Source organism: Embiotoca jacksoni, unplaced genomic scaffold, assembly GCF_022577435.1.
Source record: "Embiotoca jacksoni isolate LCO1_2020_lvr unplaced genomic scaffold, fEmbJac1.0.p SCAF_6, whole genome shotgun sequence".
Lineage (NCBI taxonomy): Eukaryota > Metazoa > Chordata > Actinopteri > Embiotocidae > Embiotoca > Embiotoca jacksoni.
The window spans coordinates 9,116,429-9,134,089 of NW_027185414.1; the positions used below are offsets into that span (position 1 = coordinate 9,116,429).

A 17,661-nucleotide genomic window follows, 5' to 3' on the forward strand; every position below is an offset into this window, starting at 1 on the left:
CCTTAATGTCAGAAGATGCCTCTACATTTTTGTTAACAGTGCTTATTGTCACTACTTTACTGTGCTGTATATTCTGTCTAAACATCTCAGGTTGGCAATACCATTTCATTTGACACACCAGCTATAAACAGCAGGGGTTCGTGATTTTTCAGCTTTCTTATGCAAGAGGTACATCCTAATAAAACGTACTAATAAAAAGGTCACACACAAGAACTAGCAGTAGTGATTAATGTGAAGGATTAGTCTAGCGTTTAAGGTATAGTAAAGATGTAACATGAACATTACTGAAGCTCATGCCTTGTGGATTTAAATGGAATTTCATTAAAGCTAAAAGAAAGAATGAGGACTTTTACAACTCCGACCGGCAGCATTTTTACAGGCAGATATTTTTGCACTAATGAATTGAATATGAAATAGTGACCCCCATCACACTAGGCACACTTTGAGTAAATTGAGCTCACCAGTAAAATAACATTCACCACAGTGTTTGCTAAATCTGCTGTTACAGCCTCTTACAGTGAGGGCTTGTCGAGTTTTGCAGCCTTTGGACCAGAAGGAGAATTTTAGCCTCTTGCCCTCAGACCCACGTGAACAGATTGGTGCTCTTATTTTGTGATTCCTCAACAGCAGCAGGGCTGTGACCTAGTTATTGAAGTTTAACAAACACCTTACAGGTATTTCACTTCCAGGTTGCGCTACAATAGGAAATGCTTCATTTATATTTCATCGCTGTACACCAAAGTGTTTCCCAACAACACAACCCTTAGACAGAGAGCACTTGGCATCAAAGCACGTACACAGCAAACATTGACACATCTATGCATAATGTAGATGGATGGAGATACATGCTACCACTAACCCTGATACAGAAAAGGACACAGAAGGGTTGTACTGGTTGTAAAACCAGCGCAGTGTGAGTGTCGGCACGGCACTACCTACTATTGACGGAGCGTCTGTGAAATCCATCTGTTTCTGGCTATGACTGGCCAACTGAAGGGAACCAATGGAGTGAGACCTGATTTGGTGTCAAACGGAGTACTTGGATTAGGTAGCGTGTATGGATTTGGTGTGTGTGTTGGATCCTGTACTACAGCTTATGGTGTTTATGTGCATCCTAGGGAGAGCTCACACTAAGAGCCAGGTTTGAGTCACAGTTGCTGGAGAGAACGAAGAGGACAGTGAGCAGGTTTTGCACAGTGAAAAAAAACTGTTAATATTGTGAGTAATCAAAAGGACAGCTGTGATGTGACCTCATATCCATATGCCAAACCAACATTTCACGCAATCATGTTAAAGCGGAAAAAACAAAGGCTGTAATCAGCAGTTTGTAAATATAATATGCTTTTGACTGAAATTACTGTGCAGACAGTGTGTAATTATTACAGTACTTTCTCTTCTCCATCTATGTATTTTTTTTTTAATAATTTTATATCATGGTGCTTTATTATAATCTTGAACTTGAAGTTTACAGGAGTTGCATATGGAGAGGAGGCTGATGTAAAAGCTCAGCATGCAAACAATTCCCAGTCATAGATAAATTAAAGTGAGAGCAAAGTAATGAGGCCTGGATACATGAAAATAATTTTTTGAAAATCATTAAAGAACAGAGTGTGAAAATTTGTCAGTTTTAAATCATTTCAAACATCAAAATAATTAGATGTTGCAGTACAACCTTAAACAGCCTGCTTTTCATCAACTGTTTGACATCCAATAAAGTCACGAATGTGACAGCATGTACAGTTAGACAGTACAAAAGACTTACAACCGGCTTCTGGCTCATGCACTGTAAAATGTCACTTACAACAACGACTCATACCGTCAGCAGGCAGGGGGGAGGAGGGCGGATATTTAGTCTGAAATGATAATTGATCTCAGTTAACTTATAGACGCTGAACAACCCAGAGGTTGTCAGTTAATGATAAATGGACGTAATACTGAGCAACAGGGACAGCAAGTCAAGGACTTGGGGAGGGAGACTTGACACATGATGGATGATAATCTTGCACCCTATGTGGCATTTATGCAAGCCTGATGGGGCGTGTGTGTATGTATAAATGTGAGTTTTCATCTGTGGAGAAATAGGGGCTGCTGCTTGATGTAAGCTGTAAAAATGTATATTGTAGATAACAGCTTCAGGTCCTTGCTCTACAATCATAATTTTCAGGGGAGATATTGCTCATGTCAAGAACATGTTGATATCGCTCCAAATTTGCACTGCAGGCACATGCATGAAATACAGGACACATAAATATAGACATAAATTCTCAACTGCATATATGTATGGAAGTATGTCAAATGTGTCACAATCCAACTTTACAAAACCTGCAGCACAAAAATGAATAGAAGGTTCACTAAACGGGAGGAAGTTACTAAATATTTGCAACAAAGGTAGTTTGTAAAAGACTGGAAATGATATAACATATTATGTATAAAAATATATATATGTATATTGCACATTTAAAATGAATTCATCAAAGTTAAAGCTCTTCATGCCGAGATACCCAGACTTTTAGTTCTTAGGTCAAACTCTGTCTTTGGTTCGAGTTTTCCGACTTGGATCTTGTTCATATCTTTCTGACTCCACGTCCCAAATTTGTTGCACGAGCCATATGGTGCAAAAATGTTGACACCATCAAGGTTAATTAAAGTCTTTTTACAGGCTGAGTAGTACTCTATCCTTAACATGTCTGTTCTTGTTACTTGTATAATGTAAAAATGTTAAAATCTGCACTCAGGCTCCACCAGAGAAGAAGACAATATGGCGCTGACAGTTTCAGCATATATTCCCACTATATTTGTTCTCCTTACAGCTGACACATTCGATGTATGATGCTCATCCACCCCTCGAACCCTTCCAGCTACTGTCTTAAAATTTTCCACAAAGACCAATACGAGCAGTGCACTGCTGTCTCTAACTTTCTTCTGAACCCTGTCACTGCTGACAATGGAAAGATCAGTGAAGTTTGCTTTGCATTAGTCAGGTGCCTAATTCACTCCCTATCAGGAGAATCTGAAAGGTGGGCACCTCACCTCCATAGGAGAGCTGCATGTTTCAATATGACAGGTAAGAATGAACGGCTCACCACTGCTGCCACTTGCTGTTAAGTCTGATGTTTTGGTCAGTGTAATCACCTCAGGGCGCAGACGATGAGCTCTGAATACTAATACATTTCACCCAATCTTTTTTCGCACAATGCATGTAAGTACTTACTCTCTCGATTCAGGGGTGTGCTGTTTCCTTTTTTATATATATATATACCTGCCACACACAAAAGAAGTGGATCTAATAAATTCATCTGAGGTTTTTCCAGATTCATGCCAGAATGAGTGAAGTCATGTTTTGTTTTATTAACACTATGATGTGTCTTTAGTAACAACATAACAGAGGAAGAATAAATTTAAAGAGAAAGAGGAGAATCATTTGAAGCTACTGGAAGTACGAGAAAGGATACTTTATGAGTAAGACAAAAATAAATCAGTCATCAAAATCTGGACAGTTTTTTTTAACATACACAAGACAAATTCAATGCATCTGGGTGATAATTATCTACTCTGGAAGGAAGTAACGTTCGATTGGGTGTTTCCGTATTGTGATGTGTTTAGTTGTATTTATAGGCTTTTTAAGTCCTTTACAAACCAGTGTTCCTAAAATGAAGGAATCTGTTGGCTCAACACCGACTGTCAGAGTGTAATTCAAGAAAAGTCACCAATTAAAAATGTCACCACTGCGTCACTTACACACCTCCCTGTTGCCAAACTGTTCACAGAAGTAAATCTCACCCAGAATTCACCAAAAATCGGTTTTAAACCAATCACGTGTGTTTCTCACAGATTGCCACAAAGGCTAAAAAGAAACAACAAACTCATATATCACACAGGACAACACAAGTTTCACTCACCCTTCCCTGTTTTCGTCTTCATCTGCGTTGGAGAGCAGCTGCGAGCCGGCCAGTGAGAGATCCAGAGCTGCGAGGGGCAGATCTCTGTAGCCAAAACTCACCAGCTGGACTGGAGGAGCCAAGCACTGGTTCTCGTCCTCCACCGGCTGGGAGATGATCTCCAGGTCTGACAGACCTGCCTGCTCCACATCCCTGGTTACATGCCAACACCAGCAGTGGACAGATCAAAGACATACAAACAGAGGAGACAGAAAGGAGAAAGACACGCATTACTTACAAAATTACCACATTTCTCCGGTGTTTACAGAAACATTATGTCGAACCAGTGATATTAATTAAAATGGTACATAGGTCATGTCTGTAATGCTAAGATAGCAGAGCAGACGAAATGAACAGAGGTTTGGTGAGGAAGTACTGTATATATGTAGTACAAAAGAGGTGCAGATGAAAAAAATACACTTTAATTATTCAGTCCAGCAACTTCACTAAGAACACATTCTTATTTACAGTGATGGCCTCGGGGAGCAAACACAGGGTCAGCACACAAACACCCACTCAGCAGCAAGGAAGTACCAAGCACTCTGAAAGTCCTCCAGTGCTGAAGACCAGAGGAGCTGCGGTGCAGTGCCTTGCTCAAAAGGACGCAGACAGTAATGATGATTTTTCCATCTGTCTGAAAATGTGCCCTTCTGTCCGCAAACCTTCAGTAGACGACACAATCTAAACAATGAAGATAAGAAGAACAACCTGCACTAATAACGAGAAACAAACTGAGCAGCTGAATACTAAGAGGTGAATTCTCCCCGATGTACATTCATTTTACTGTTAACATTGGAGGCTGTGTTGTCATGATATATTTCTACAAAATGACATTTACAACTCTAAATGTTCCTTTGTATTACGCTTTAGATTGCCGTTACTGCCAGATCAACCCTATAACAATGAATGGTTTTCTTTATTCCAAATAGATTCTATCCTCATTATTTTGATTAAAAAAAAAAAAAAAAAATTATTGCAACGCCAGCCTTAATCAAAGTTTGTCATGTCAATCATCACATTTTTAAAACTGAAATTACAGTATCACAGTATCTCTCCAAGTTATGCTACTCAGGAAATAAAACTAACTGGGCTACTAAGTGACTTATGGCAACAGCCACTCAGAAAGAAAGAAAGCACATTTGTAGCTAGGTAATTCAATTACAATAGCAGTTAGTCTTTTGGAAAATTGTAATCAAAGTGTAAATGTTCTATAAAACAGCTGTGATATCATTTGCAAGAGATGAAAACATTTAGAGTTACACATTTATTAAATATGAAATAGTTTTGCTGCAACACAACATATTAATGTTGATGTGATTTATCTTGAGATGAGGTTCAGTAATGGACAGTGGTACCAAAGTAAAAGAAGATCCCTGTAAATCTCTATACAAAATGTATAGTAGTCAATTTTGACCCAGTTATGAAAAATTAGGGTAACCATAACCAAAAAATACATTTGAAAAATGGCAGTAAGGGGATATAAAAACTGATAATTTTGAGGAATTTCTGCACTATGAAATGTGGAACTATTTTTAACACAAAAATGTTACACAAAAAATGACAAGAAGCCTGGTTATGAGTTGACCTTTTAGTTCATTAATGTTATGGTAAATTAAGTAATAAATAAATGAAGGTATGGAGAAGCCACTGCTCTTATTAGTATTTTACATTGATTAGGTCTGCAATGAGGTTTTTGAACAATCTGACAGGGTAGTGCTTACACTTTCCTCTGTGTTCATATCAGCATACCTGCACCTTCATCCACCAGAAAATTAAACCGTAATACACATGGAGGCTGCTCAGTTGCATTCCTGCAGCATGTAGCCCAGCGTGCCCACAAGCCCCAGTTGTGTAAAAGCTGGGCCATCTCAGTGGAGCGTGGAGGTGGAAACAAATGCTGAGTGCAGCTGCAGACTGACTGTGTGTGCCCTGTGGTGTGTATTTTTAGACCAGAGCAGATGCTGGTGTATCATGTCTGCTGTGACGTCATTGCCTCTCCCTTTGTCAGCTGAGTGGATCCCCACTCTCCTTCAAACGTCAAAGGAAGTCGGGCAAAAAGGTGGATGGGGAGGGGGAACTAGAGGAGGACTGGGAGACAAAAGGGGGACAAATATCAGGGGTTATACAAGCAGGACAGGGGAGGGCTGAAACCAGAAGGAGGCGCGAGGAAAAGTGACAAGGGAGGAAAGACTACACAGGCTCAGGAGGAGGAAGTGAGAACAGGTAGCACATAAAAGTAAGAGTGAAGATAAATAGGCAGAGAGAAAAGGGTCAGGGAAGAAAGAGGAGGAGAGAAGGTGGGCCACAGGGCAAAGTGGAAAAGGAAATGTAGAGTTGATAGGAAAGAAGAAATAAAGGGGTAAAGGAGAAGAGAAGTCCGCTGGAGGAGGAAGACCTCTAAAGATTTTGGCCATCATTTCTGATGGTCAAATTGTGTGTTACATTAGAAAGTTTGTCTACTAAACACAGAACAAATATTCAATTCGAAATTAGCAGCAAATCCATATGATAAGATCATAAACCCTTGAGTGTAGCTGATTTTTACATAATATTCCAGGTTAATTTCTAAATTACATCATGGCTGAGACGCTCAAAAACACGTGATTGTACTTTTTCCTGCTATAGTCGTCTTCAAACTGCCGTGACAGAAAGCACAGAGTGACGTAAAACACAAACGAGGAGGGACACACAATCTGACAGACAGGCATACCTTTAGCAAAGGACAGACAAGTAAACAGACAGGACAGATAGGTAGGCGGGCAGATAATCCCCCGCCCAGACCCCACACAGACCATGACCCCACATCCCACGGCACAACCTTGGTGTACTAAAATATACAGCGATAATGTCAACGCTAGAAGACCTTTGATGCAATCTGGAGTGACCTTAGCTGTTAGAGGGCATCCTAATCACTTTGAATGAGGGCAGAGAGTGTTTGGCAGGGTAGTAGACTGTAATGGGAATCATGATGAAGTCAACAAAGCCACCAAGGCCGATCTGATCTCCAGTCTGATTCACTGTGACCTTAAAACTGTGGGGTAAGCACCGAGCTAAATACAAAGTCCCAGTGGAAGTATATACAGTTTAAAAAAATTAACAAACAATACATCAATTTTTTTACTGCTTCAATCCAACGTTCCAAACAACATTTAACTGAACCATGAACATCTATTTTAAACATGAGTAGAATAGAAAACAAGTACAAGCCAAGTTTCTCATGGGCACCGCAATTAGCGTGCAGTCAGACCACCACGGCATCACGCCAAAATGTGTAAAACACCTGTCTCCACAGTGGAGGATACCGTGTCAGTGTCACGTTTTGCCTTGCCTGGGTGTACGTGCATTTATAGCCAGGATTGAAAAAGGAGGTCATGTGACGGTGGTCATGCAATGAAGTACAAAGAGTGATAAAGTCTGAGTAAGGAGGAAGTCGGGGTGGTTGGATGGAACAAACACGACTTTCACCTCAACAACCGGTGTTTGAGTCCGTGAGAAAGAAAAAGTCGATGTGGACTTCTTTTATATAACATCTGTAAATTTCTGTAAGTTAATGTAATGTATTTTATTTACCTAACATATGTTAAGTAACTTATGTGAAATACATAACAATACTTATGTAAAATGACTTGTTTTAACCCAAATCATGATCATTTCCTAATTCCTAAGACATGGTTTTTGGCATTTTACTTTTCACGCCTATGTGAGACAAAACGTGACACTGACACAGTATCATCTAGTGGACTAAAGGATTTATTACACACTTCTATCATTGTTGCTGACAAAACCGAAGTTGAAAGTTTATTTAATTATGTGCCATGTGAACAAGGCCAGATCAGTTGGAATAAATGAAGCATTTGTCTGGCACCCGTTCACCACTAAAATGCATGGGCTATGGGGTTCGGTCTAACTCTGTCTTCACTCAGCTGACTCATTAAAGCTGCCATAGATAAATGTGAACCTTCTGTCCTTTAAAGGGGGAATCCGATTTGAATGCATCAAAGTCTGTTTCCTGTTTTAGGGATTTCTTCTCCATATGTGTATGTATACATTGAAAAGATTTTTTTTTTTTTTTTTTTTTTTTTTTTTTTTTTTTTTTTTAAATCTGTGGCTGTGAAGGCAGACAGGTGTGAGATTACCAGACCTCAATGCATCATTATACACTGTTAATATAATACACCCAAGTTGATCAATGGATCAGTGCTTCAATGGAAGTTTTATTGCTGTTCTATGAAGTAAAGCTTCATCTTGAATCATATTTTTCCTAATGCACAAACTGGAAAGTAAACATATAATGTCTAAATGCTATGGATCATAGAGCTGTTTGTCATTTATGTAAATTAAATTAAGAAGGCCATGTAAACCTCCAAAAGATATCACACAAGACGAATCCAGCTCATGTTACTATTGTAACACATTAACCAGAAGTAAAGGTAAAAAAAAAATCCCACCACTATATATTGTAACTCTAACCGGAAGCAAAAATAAAGCAGAGTGGCCTCAAATCATTAAACCTAATAAGTGAGCAAATGGAAAGTTTGTGAGCTGAACATCAACAGCCCACACAATAACTCACTGAATGAGTTACAGTTACTGTAAACAAGTGTATCATCAAAACACCATTTCAGGTGAGTACCCATGTGCTCAAAAAGACCGAGCTGCACCAAACTGTCACATGGATATCCTAACAAAACTCAATTAAAAAAAAAATAGAAGGATGTATTCATACTGTATATATTAACATGAGAACCACTTATGTTCACACTTTTGTGAAAGCAGTAAGCACCTGTCACTCAAAACAGAATATGATCAGGTTTTTCTAGCACTGACACAAATTATTTAAGGAATAAATACTGAATGTCTATTGAAAACCAGACCAAGCAAGGTTTTAACCGATGTTGCTGTATTTCTTTAGATGCAGGTAGTCAGTTTAACAACCAGTAAACCACAAATGTATACAAGTCCAGAGATATTTTCCAGCCTGTGGGAGGGGAAAAGTGAAAATTTGGTTTACTGGTTGAAAAGTTGGTTCAACAAAAAGGTACATTAGAACTAACAAGTAATTACAAAATGCCTGCCAGAATACATCACAGATTTATAGTGATGAGGATGTAAATTAAGGGTGGCAGATTTTGAAAAGAATAAAGGTGTTCTGGGTTTCTAAGAGTGGTCAATCATCTCTGCATGTACAGCATGAAAAAAGCACAACAGGGTTTTTCTGTTTTTCATTTTTTCAAGTGTTATTGCAGTCTAGTCTCAAGAGTCGCTGCCATCTTCCCAATTTGATGGGATTATTTCCCTCGGCAAGAGAGCCTTACATTTCTTTGAAGATACGTATTCTATATAGTCAAAAAGATAGTCACCAGAGGCTGTGATGCAGTTGACTCATGTACAATAATGAAATATGTATTATATGAGTGAAGCAAAGGGATATTAAATTTTTTTTTTAAAGGAGAGTGCGAATACGAGGCAGCTATATCTTCTTGTCTGTTCAGAAAATGATGCAACTTCAGTAATGTGTAGGTACAGAACATACATGTATACAAATAAAATAATGAACACAATGAGAGCATAACACAGTAACACATGATGTAAGAAAGTTTGTGAATGTAAATCAGGTTTAAATCTGACCTAAGAGATGACAGTCACTTTGGTTTTTTCCAAACTGGGGACCCTGAACTTTCAAAACCTCAACCTTGTTGTCTATAATCTTAAATTGGAACAAGCCAGGAGGTTTTTGCTAGAGGAATTTAGGCTTATACTTTGGTTTATATAGAAAGGAGAACATCTCTGACTTTCCAGTACAACATTACTATTACTGATTTTGTTGTAAAACTAGTGCTGCGCTAAAAGAATGACCAACCAACCAAGGAGATGCAATGTGTTGTATCTTCCACTACAGGAAATGTATGTCAGGATGGATGAGTACATTGCTGTACTGCAGATGTTGTCAGTGTGCCTGCTCTATGACAAACTCCTGTAAACTTATTTTACTTGCAGAAGATTTGATTCCCACTCTGAGACTGTGGATATGCAGTATTATTATGCCATGCTGTGTAGGCCTGATAGATGCTGTTTTCTCCACACTTCTCCTCCAAACAACATCTCATCCATACCACCTTTCATCCACAGCGCAGCAGCAGGTTTGGCTCTCCTCCCAAACAATCAGGACCGTACACATAACTACTCATGACAGACACAAGCTGTCCAGAGCCTGCCGGCCCACAAGCTTTGCCGCGATGTACCTGGTGCTCTGCCTGGCTGACGGTCAAGATATAAGGAAAAGGTGCTGACCCAGGCTGTGAATTTGTACAATGTTCAGCAACTTTCTAATCTAAGGCAATGAGATCAGTCAGGTATTTTGAGATATTTATGATGTTTTAGTCACTGTTCCTTTCTGCTACTATGTTCCAGTCAGACTTAAGACTTAATCTATAACAGTGTGCAGTATCTATCATCTTTATTACATTAATGTTGCATGGAAGTGTGAAAAAGCATACTGATTTAAAGAGTTGATTGTGAATCATAGGCCTGTACAGCTATAGTCAAATTAAACCTACAAGACTTACAATCAGTAAACACAAAAATCCTGAGAATGATGTGAATTTAGCTTCTTTGGATTCAAATGGTGCTTTTCAGCAGCTTTATTACAACTGATATAACAGATGTTAAAGACTTTACATATTAACATCCTTACAATGTCAATGAACCCAGAATCTCAAAAGAGAAATACACTTCTGTTTGCATCTAAATACAAAAATAAATGCATTTTTACTCTCTTTAATACAAATACTGACCTTTCTGTATTCCCTTAATGTTCTTATCTAACAGAAAGTGGCAAATTATGAAAACATTATTTCATGGAAAGACTAACTAGACTGCAAGTGCAGAAGAGCACCCACAGGAAAGAAGTGATATTCAGGGAAGCAAGTTTCCCTAAGGGCGGCAGATAAAATTAAATAGCGGACTATAGTGTTGTGGGCCAGGAAAGGTCATTATGTGACAAAAGTTGCTCAAGGGATTTCACTGACCAGAACAGAAGGTCATGTAAGTAACTGTGGGCCAGTGGCACCGCGGAGTGTTCTTCCTCAGATGAGTGGAAGCGTCTCACACGTGACCCTCCTAACCCCACGAAATAAGAGACTTACAGGCAGCCAAGGGATAAGGGAAAAGAATCATTTTATTTTGTTTGCTAATTAGTAAATGCAAGCATGTAAATACACCAAACTAAGGAAGCATGGCAGAATTGACAGTAAGCAAAATGACGCAAAGCATAAAACTTAGCCGTAAACGTGGCTTTACTTGTGACTAATAAGACTTGTTTCAATATTTTGAATGGATTTTAAAACCTATCCTTTGTTTCTTGATGAGCTTCTTTTCTGCGACCCTCAATAAATAAACAAATCAAATTTATAGAAGCTTAGACACACTGGTGGCCGCTTGGTTTACGTACCATCTGTCTGCCTTAAAATCATCTTTGGACTCTCTGATTTCTTTTGACTTTGAGGTGCTTTAAAGTGAACTCAGTACTTTAATATCTTATTTAAACTTTTATTAGACACCATTCATAAATCATAAATTCCAACATCACTCTGCGTTATAAAAGTAAGATCTACTCTGCTTTGGATAAGAGCAACCACATAGTGCTATATCAGCAATGAGACAGTGTTGGGGTACATTAGGTATTAGATGTGGTATGTGTATATGTGTGTACCTGGTAGTATACTGTGTAGTCGAGTGCAGTTTAAAATGTTGCCATTCAATGGGAATATGTGGAAATATGAAATAAGAAGTAACATATACACATATCAAGAAAATGAAACTACAAGTCATTATTTCCATCAAACATATAGTAGATGCTGCGCTGCCTTTCATCTCCCCTTGAAACGCCCAATGACAGCTCTGCAAATACACTTTCTGGCACACAAGAGAATATTTATCTACACACCGGCACATTTTATCCAGATCCACTCTCCACTCAGTTCAAGGTCCCCGTGGACTACAAGATCAACACACACATGTTAGTCTGGGTTGTTTGAGCACAACGCCTGAGGATCTAAAACACACCCAAACTTGGCCAGAACACTGAAGACAAAGCAGATGATCGCTGCTCCCACCAGCTGCTGTGGAGAACTTTTGAGAAGCTGGACATCATTGTGTATTAATGTCACAGACTCATATGAGTTTGTACACTGTTGGTGGAAAAGTCTTCTACAAATTTCACAACTTCTCTCTTATAGTCAGACCTGATGATTATTCAGTTTGATGGCTAAATGTAATAAATGTGTTGATAATAGTAGACATTGCACACAGTGTTTGTAGAGGCAACTTGAGCTAAAAATGTGTCTTCTTCTTGCTTCTAAGAAAGTAAAAGTCTGAGTTGACCTAGGCGACTTCACTTGCAACCATTAAACCATGCTAAAACAGTAATACAAGCACCCATTGGTCTTTTTAAGGCAGCAACTTTGTTAAGAAAACTAGGTGTTTAACACAATGTTGATGTTGTAGCACCTGCCACTTCTACAGCATTTATAAATTGCCTCAGGTAATTTCCTAGAAAACCCAATTCAACTTGCAGACAAGCTTGCATAATTTCATGTCAGTGGATATTAATGAAGTCTGCTCGGCACATTAGCTCATTAATAATATTACAGATTAACCTATGATGAGTTGGCAAACTGCACAATGGACTGTTCTGGCCCTGGTGTGACCAGCCTCTTATCTGACCTTTACAGATACAAGCAGTAGAAGACACAGGAGACACAGAGACCCTTGTGGGGCAGGACTAAGACAGCAGACGTCTTCTTCATAATGGAGAGGTCCATGGACCTTTTTACACTGTGTCAGTGTCCAATAATAGATTATTTTAATTTCTACAGACACTTATGGGAGAATGGGTCTTGAAAGACTTAATGACTGAAAAAAACTGATTTCTGTAGACTTGTGAAAATGACTTTACTTGTGTCTTCAGCACTGCATAGGGCCAACATAAGGGACACTATAAGATTCAGGACACTTTGTGCATGTGTATTTGATTGTCGCTCATTGCATCTGGTTACGATGCAGGACAAATCCGTAGCAACAGCTGTTATCTCATTGAATTTTGAATGTTTAATTGAGTAAAGTGTGAGTGAATAATTTGAATTATGATGGTATTTCCAGAAATAATTTACTGGGGGGAGATTTCTTCCGCTGATAAGTCCAATTAGTTTGAAAAGGATGATATTATGGTGATATATTAGAAGCTGTAATGAGATGCAGTATAGGAACCCATTAATTTTGTTTGTAAAAAAAAAATAGGAAAGGAAAAAAGCTCCAACACTCAAAGATGAAGGTTTGCTGAAGAGTTCGTCAGAACACACACTGAGCAAAGACTGTAACCGTAATATTATACTATCTGCCATTAACTCGCATACACATTCACAAGACTTAAATGGGGAAACTAAGTTGTAGGATTCATAAGAGATGCAATATAAAAAAGGTTTTCATTTAAAGCTCCCTCCAGATATGCAATTGTTCTCACAAATTGAGGAGCACTTTCCATAAAGAGTGCATTGATCCTGACATGTAAAATCAGTGGAGAAACACATTAATTTAACAAACTGACTGACAGATATCAGTGATTACTCAGGTAATATGTTTTAAAAACAGAGCAGCCCTGATGCATGTTTACAGTAATATCCTAATCCAGATTTGTTATTATCCATTAGTATTAAAAAGTGTGTATATTACATCAGTATTTACGAGAGCAGCCAATTAGGCAGGATATCGGTCCACTCGTTGACAGCATTTCTCCCAAAAGGCAGAAAGACACCGTGTGCTCATCCACTCCTACCTTCTGAACAAAAGACGCAAAAGTGTCCAACCCCTCCAACCTCCCACTGCTAGTGCATAAAAAACAGTGTCAACAGCGACGTGGTGAGGAAGATGAATAGTCCCGTCCAGCAACGAGGACCCTTCCGAATTTTAAAGGAAAAATCCAAACTAAAATGCATTTTACTGTATGCGTTAGTACCATGAAGATACACATTTCATCTTAGATTTCTAAACATGAAAACATTTTCAAGGTACAAACCTAAAGTATGACTGAAGTTTAAACGCAAAAATCAAGTACATCCGCTCAACTACAGCACTTTACTATTTCCATGTTCTGCGACTGTTTGCTTGTATTCCACATATCATGTTTTCCTCAGCTACATTTGTCTGAGTCATAGTTACTTGCTACTTTTCAGATTTTGATTTTACATGAAAAAAAAAAAAACTGATCTGTATGTGATGAAACCTCATAACATACAAAGTATTGCTAAATATCAAACTATAGCAGCTTTTTATCTTTTTGGATTCTAAAACTTTATAAAAGAGTAATGTCCAAATGGGGCTAAAACCAAGATTATTGAAAGGTCCAAACAATAGGAAATGTATTTGTTATTCATAGCTCTCCCAGAAATAATCTCAAAACCTCACAGATTTATCTTGTGAATGATGTTACCTGAAGGAAACCACAAGACTAAACTGCCTATACTAGAGTTTAAGGTAAAATGTAGATAAAATGCTCCTTCCCAATTGATACATTAACAATCTATTAACGTAACAAAAAGTCACGAATTTCTGCAGAGTCATTTTACTTTTGATATTTTAATATAATCTTGTTGATAACTCTCGTACTTTTGCTGAAAGTTTTTACCGGCCGATTTGACAGGACACAGCTTTATGATCTGCTTCAATTCTACAGTTGTTGAACTGGAATTCAAACACGCTGAGAATATGTCAAGAGTCCAAATATAGAATAATGGCGGCCAATCTGCATAAAACAAAAGGTTTGTTTGTGTAACAGTACAAGTAATGTGTATGAATCCAGTCCCACTGCACTATTGCAGCCGAGGTGAAAAACGATATGTTCAAAAAAATCTTATGCACAACTGGTTAAATGATAAAAGAGGAATTAAAATGAAACAATGATTTTTATACTGTGTATAAATGACACGCTCATCATTCTTCAACACGGAAAGCTTTTTCAAGTGAACCTTCTAAATCAGACGAAAGCCACAGTCATCTGTTTTGGGATGCATTTGCCCTCAAACACAGCATGATGTGACATTGCTGCTGAGAGCCACTGAGCTGAGCTCTGTATGGGACCACAAGCAGAACTGGTTCTCTCATAAAAGCACAAATGGAGCAATGATTTAGGGCTATTCATCTAGGTCAAGAGAATAAATGCTGCTAGTTAAGATGAGACAAATTACAGTCATACAACGCCAGCAGAATCAGGAGTTGACAAAGAATAATGATTTTCAGTGTTCTCCCTTACATCTTACTTTGTCTTCACACATACATACACAGACTCACAAACATGCACACAAGCTACAGCATGTTCCCTCAGAAATGCATCAGCTGTTCTGCGCAGATTGGAGAAGGGAGATTAAAAAGGGAAAGCTGGGAGAAAACTGGAGGTGGAGATGGTTTGTTGAAAAAAAAAAAAGAACGTGTTAATTTGTAATGGTCATGGGTAAAAGTAATCGATATTGTGGATGTTGTTCCACAAAAAGGATTAACATAGCGATCCCTGTTTGGGGCTGCAGAATAAACGCTCTATAGTCAGCATTGCTGTTTTGCATGAATCTGCATCTCGGCATGTGCCTGTGCATTCAGAGTGACGAGGGTCAGAGACACCTCAACGGGAGCCGTGTCTCAGTGACTAAAGGTCATTATTGTGAAAATGGAGACACGGAAATCTCGGAAACAGCAAAAGAGGGGAGACTCGGTGAAGAGAGAGAAAAACAGAAAACGAGGTGCATAATGGAAAAATATGTGAAACATGAAGAAAGAGTAAGGAATTTGTACAAAAATAGCTTATGTCCTACAGACAAAGTGTCGCTCTTGCATAATTTCTCTTTACTTTTCCATATGTGGAATTCCATTTTTTTTCACACTGGTTTGTAATCCAAACAAGACAACAAGGAAGAAAAAAGGAGGGGAGATCAGTGGCAAACATATTGTGGACACTGCACTTACTCAGCATTAGCCATGATGCCGGGTAATGGAGAGGAGAGATGTGGTGGTGGTTGTCACAAGGTTTCCACACACGTCTGCCTCTTTTAGTGCTGCAGTTCAACTTCTGACCTGAGAGATGCTGCTTTCATGTTGAATCTGGGAAGAAGACAGCCATTAATGCAAGTGCACAATTTATAAAGTAGTAATTATTACAATGGCACTACTTTATCAGGTTATCAGGTATGGCAAGTTAAAAATGCAGTTTCATACTATAGTCTTGCTTTAAATTATTCCTTTACGAAGGTTATAATGTTCAGATGTGTTGAAACTGTTATAGAGAGGAGGTGATTCAACTGTATGATTATTTAAGAGGCTGTTTGAAGTATTTTACCCACCACATTTTTACTAGTAAAAGTAAAATTGTACTTTGACATTAGGGACACTTTAGACCATAAAAAAACAACTGGTAAAGCAAATGAAACTCCTTCACAATAGACAGTGAAAAATATCAGTACCGAATAAGTTAGAAATTCTTTTGAACAGTTGAAATCAAATGAAAATATTAACAAATGAGTAAGTGGACAAAATTGGGGAATACGCCTACAGTCACTAAACGACTTGTAACCCTAAAATAGAATAACTTTTGTAAACTTTTAATCACAATCATAACGCATTTAAGCTCTAAACATTTACCACTCCACAGAGTTGGGTGCATGTCAGACTTCCCACGCTCCTACCATCAGAGTAATAATAGCACCTGCGATAAAACTGCACTGATTTTCTTGCTGGTATCAGAGAAACTGAATGACAGTAGTGTGTACAACTACTGAGCCCCTCGCTGTACATAAATGAATTATTTATCTGGAGCAAAGGACCTACCTGTGTGAGATTTACATTGTTGACGGGTAATTGTGCTTCCCGCTGCCCCCTTGCTGATAGTACTGTCTCCCTCGGTGGTGATCAGAGTAAGTGAAGCAGCAGCAGGCTCGCAGTGTGTGTAGGCTGCAGCTATCCTTAGCACTTTGGCATTGGACGAGCACCACTGCTGCTGCTGCCGCTGCTTCCGCTGCTCCCACTTGCGCTGCTTGGATTTCAGTGCAAAACCAAAGAGGGGCTGGAGCTCAAATGCAAGAAGCATCGTCCCTCGGCAAGATCATATTAGCTTTTAAGTGTCATCAGAGCGATCAATAACGGCCCTTTAAGTACAGCCTCCTCCTGGCTGAGATTGTTGAGGGTTGATCCAGATCCAGGTTCCGCTCCCCAGCCGAGGGTTTCCCCGACGAGCGCAGCGGGGAACCCTGCGAGGGGAGCTGTCCAGGTGCTGAAACGAGCCCGACAAAGCCTCGGGTCTCTACCGACCCCCTTCCGCGGCAGCAGCTGGACAACGCGAGGCGAATTTCATCCAAAGGCCACCAAAACATTGACGTTTTTGTGCCGGAGACTGACAGTAGCAAATGAATCGTGTGACATTTGCATCGCTCCGGTCACGACATAGCAGTCTAAAAATGTTGGCCGTGCGGTGGACGTGTGTGTGTGTGTGTAAGAGAGAGAGAGAGAGAGAGAGAGAGAGAGAGAGAGAGAGAGAGAGAGAGAGAGAGAAAGCCTGTGAGTAAATTTACTCAGTCCCCGATTGAGAGCGGATTATCGCCAGATGATTTTATTAGCTTTACGCCTGGTTGGTCGTTCCTCTCCGTGTCATGAGCGTTTTCTATGGTTTCCCAAAATAACGATACTA

At 39.1% G+C, this 17,661-nt stretch overlaps 1 protein-coding gene across 1 annotated transcript in view; it reads right to left on the reverse strand.

Moving 5' to 3' along the window:
• LOC138213028 (transmembrane protein 266-like) overlaps window positions 1-17,607 on the reverse strand; it is a 47,971-nt gene extending 30,364 nt beyond the window's left edge. Inside the window, exons 1-3 of the mRNA XM_069173834.1 lie at window positions 16,806-17,607; window positions 15,948-16,082; window positions 3,900-4,091 (exon numbers count right to left, since the gene is read on the reverse strand). Coding sequence (XP_069029935.1) covers window positions 3,900-4,091; window positions 15,948-15,961 — 206 coding nt within the window. The 5' untranslated portion in view covers window positions 15,962-16,082; window positions 16,806-17,607. The remainder of the gene's footprint in view (window positions 1-3,899; window positions 4,092-15,947; window positions 16,083-16,805) is intronic.
• Window positions 17,608-17,661: the final 54 nt, after the last annotated feature.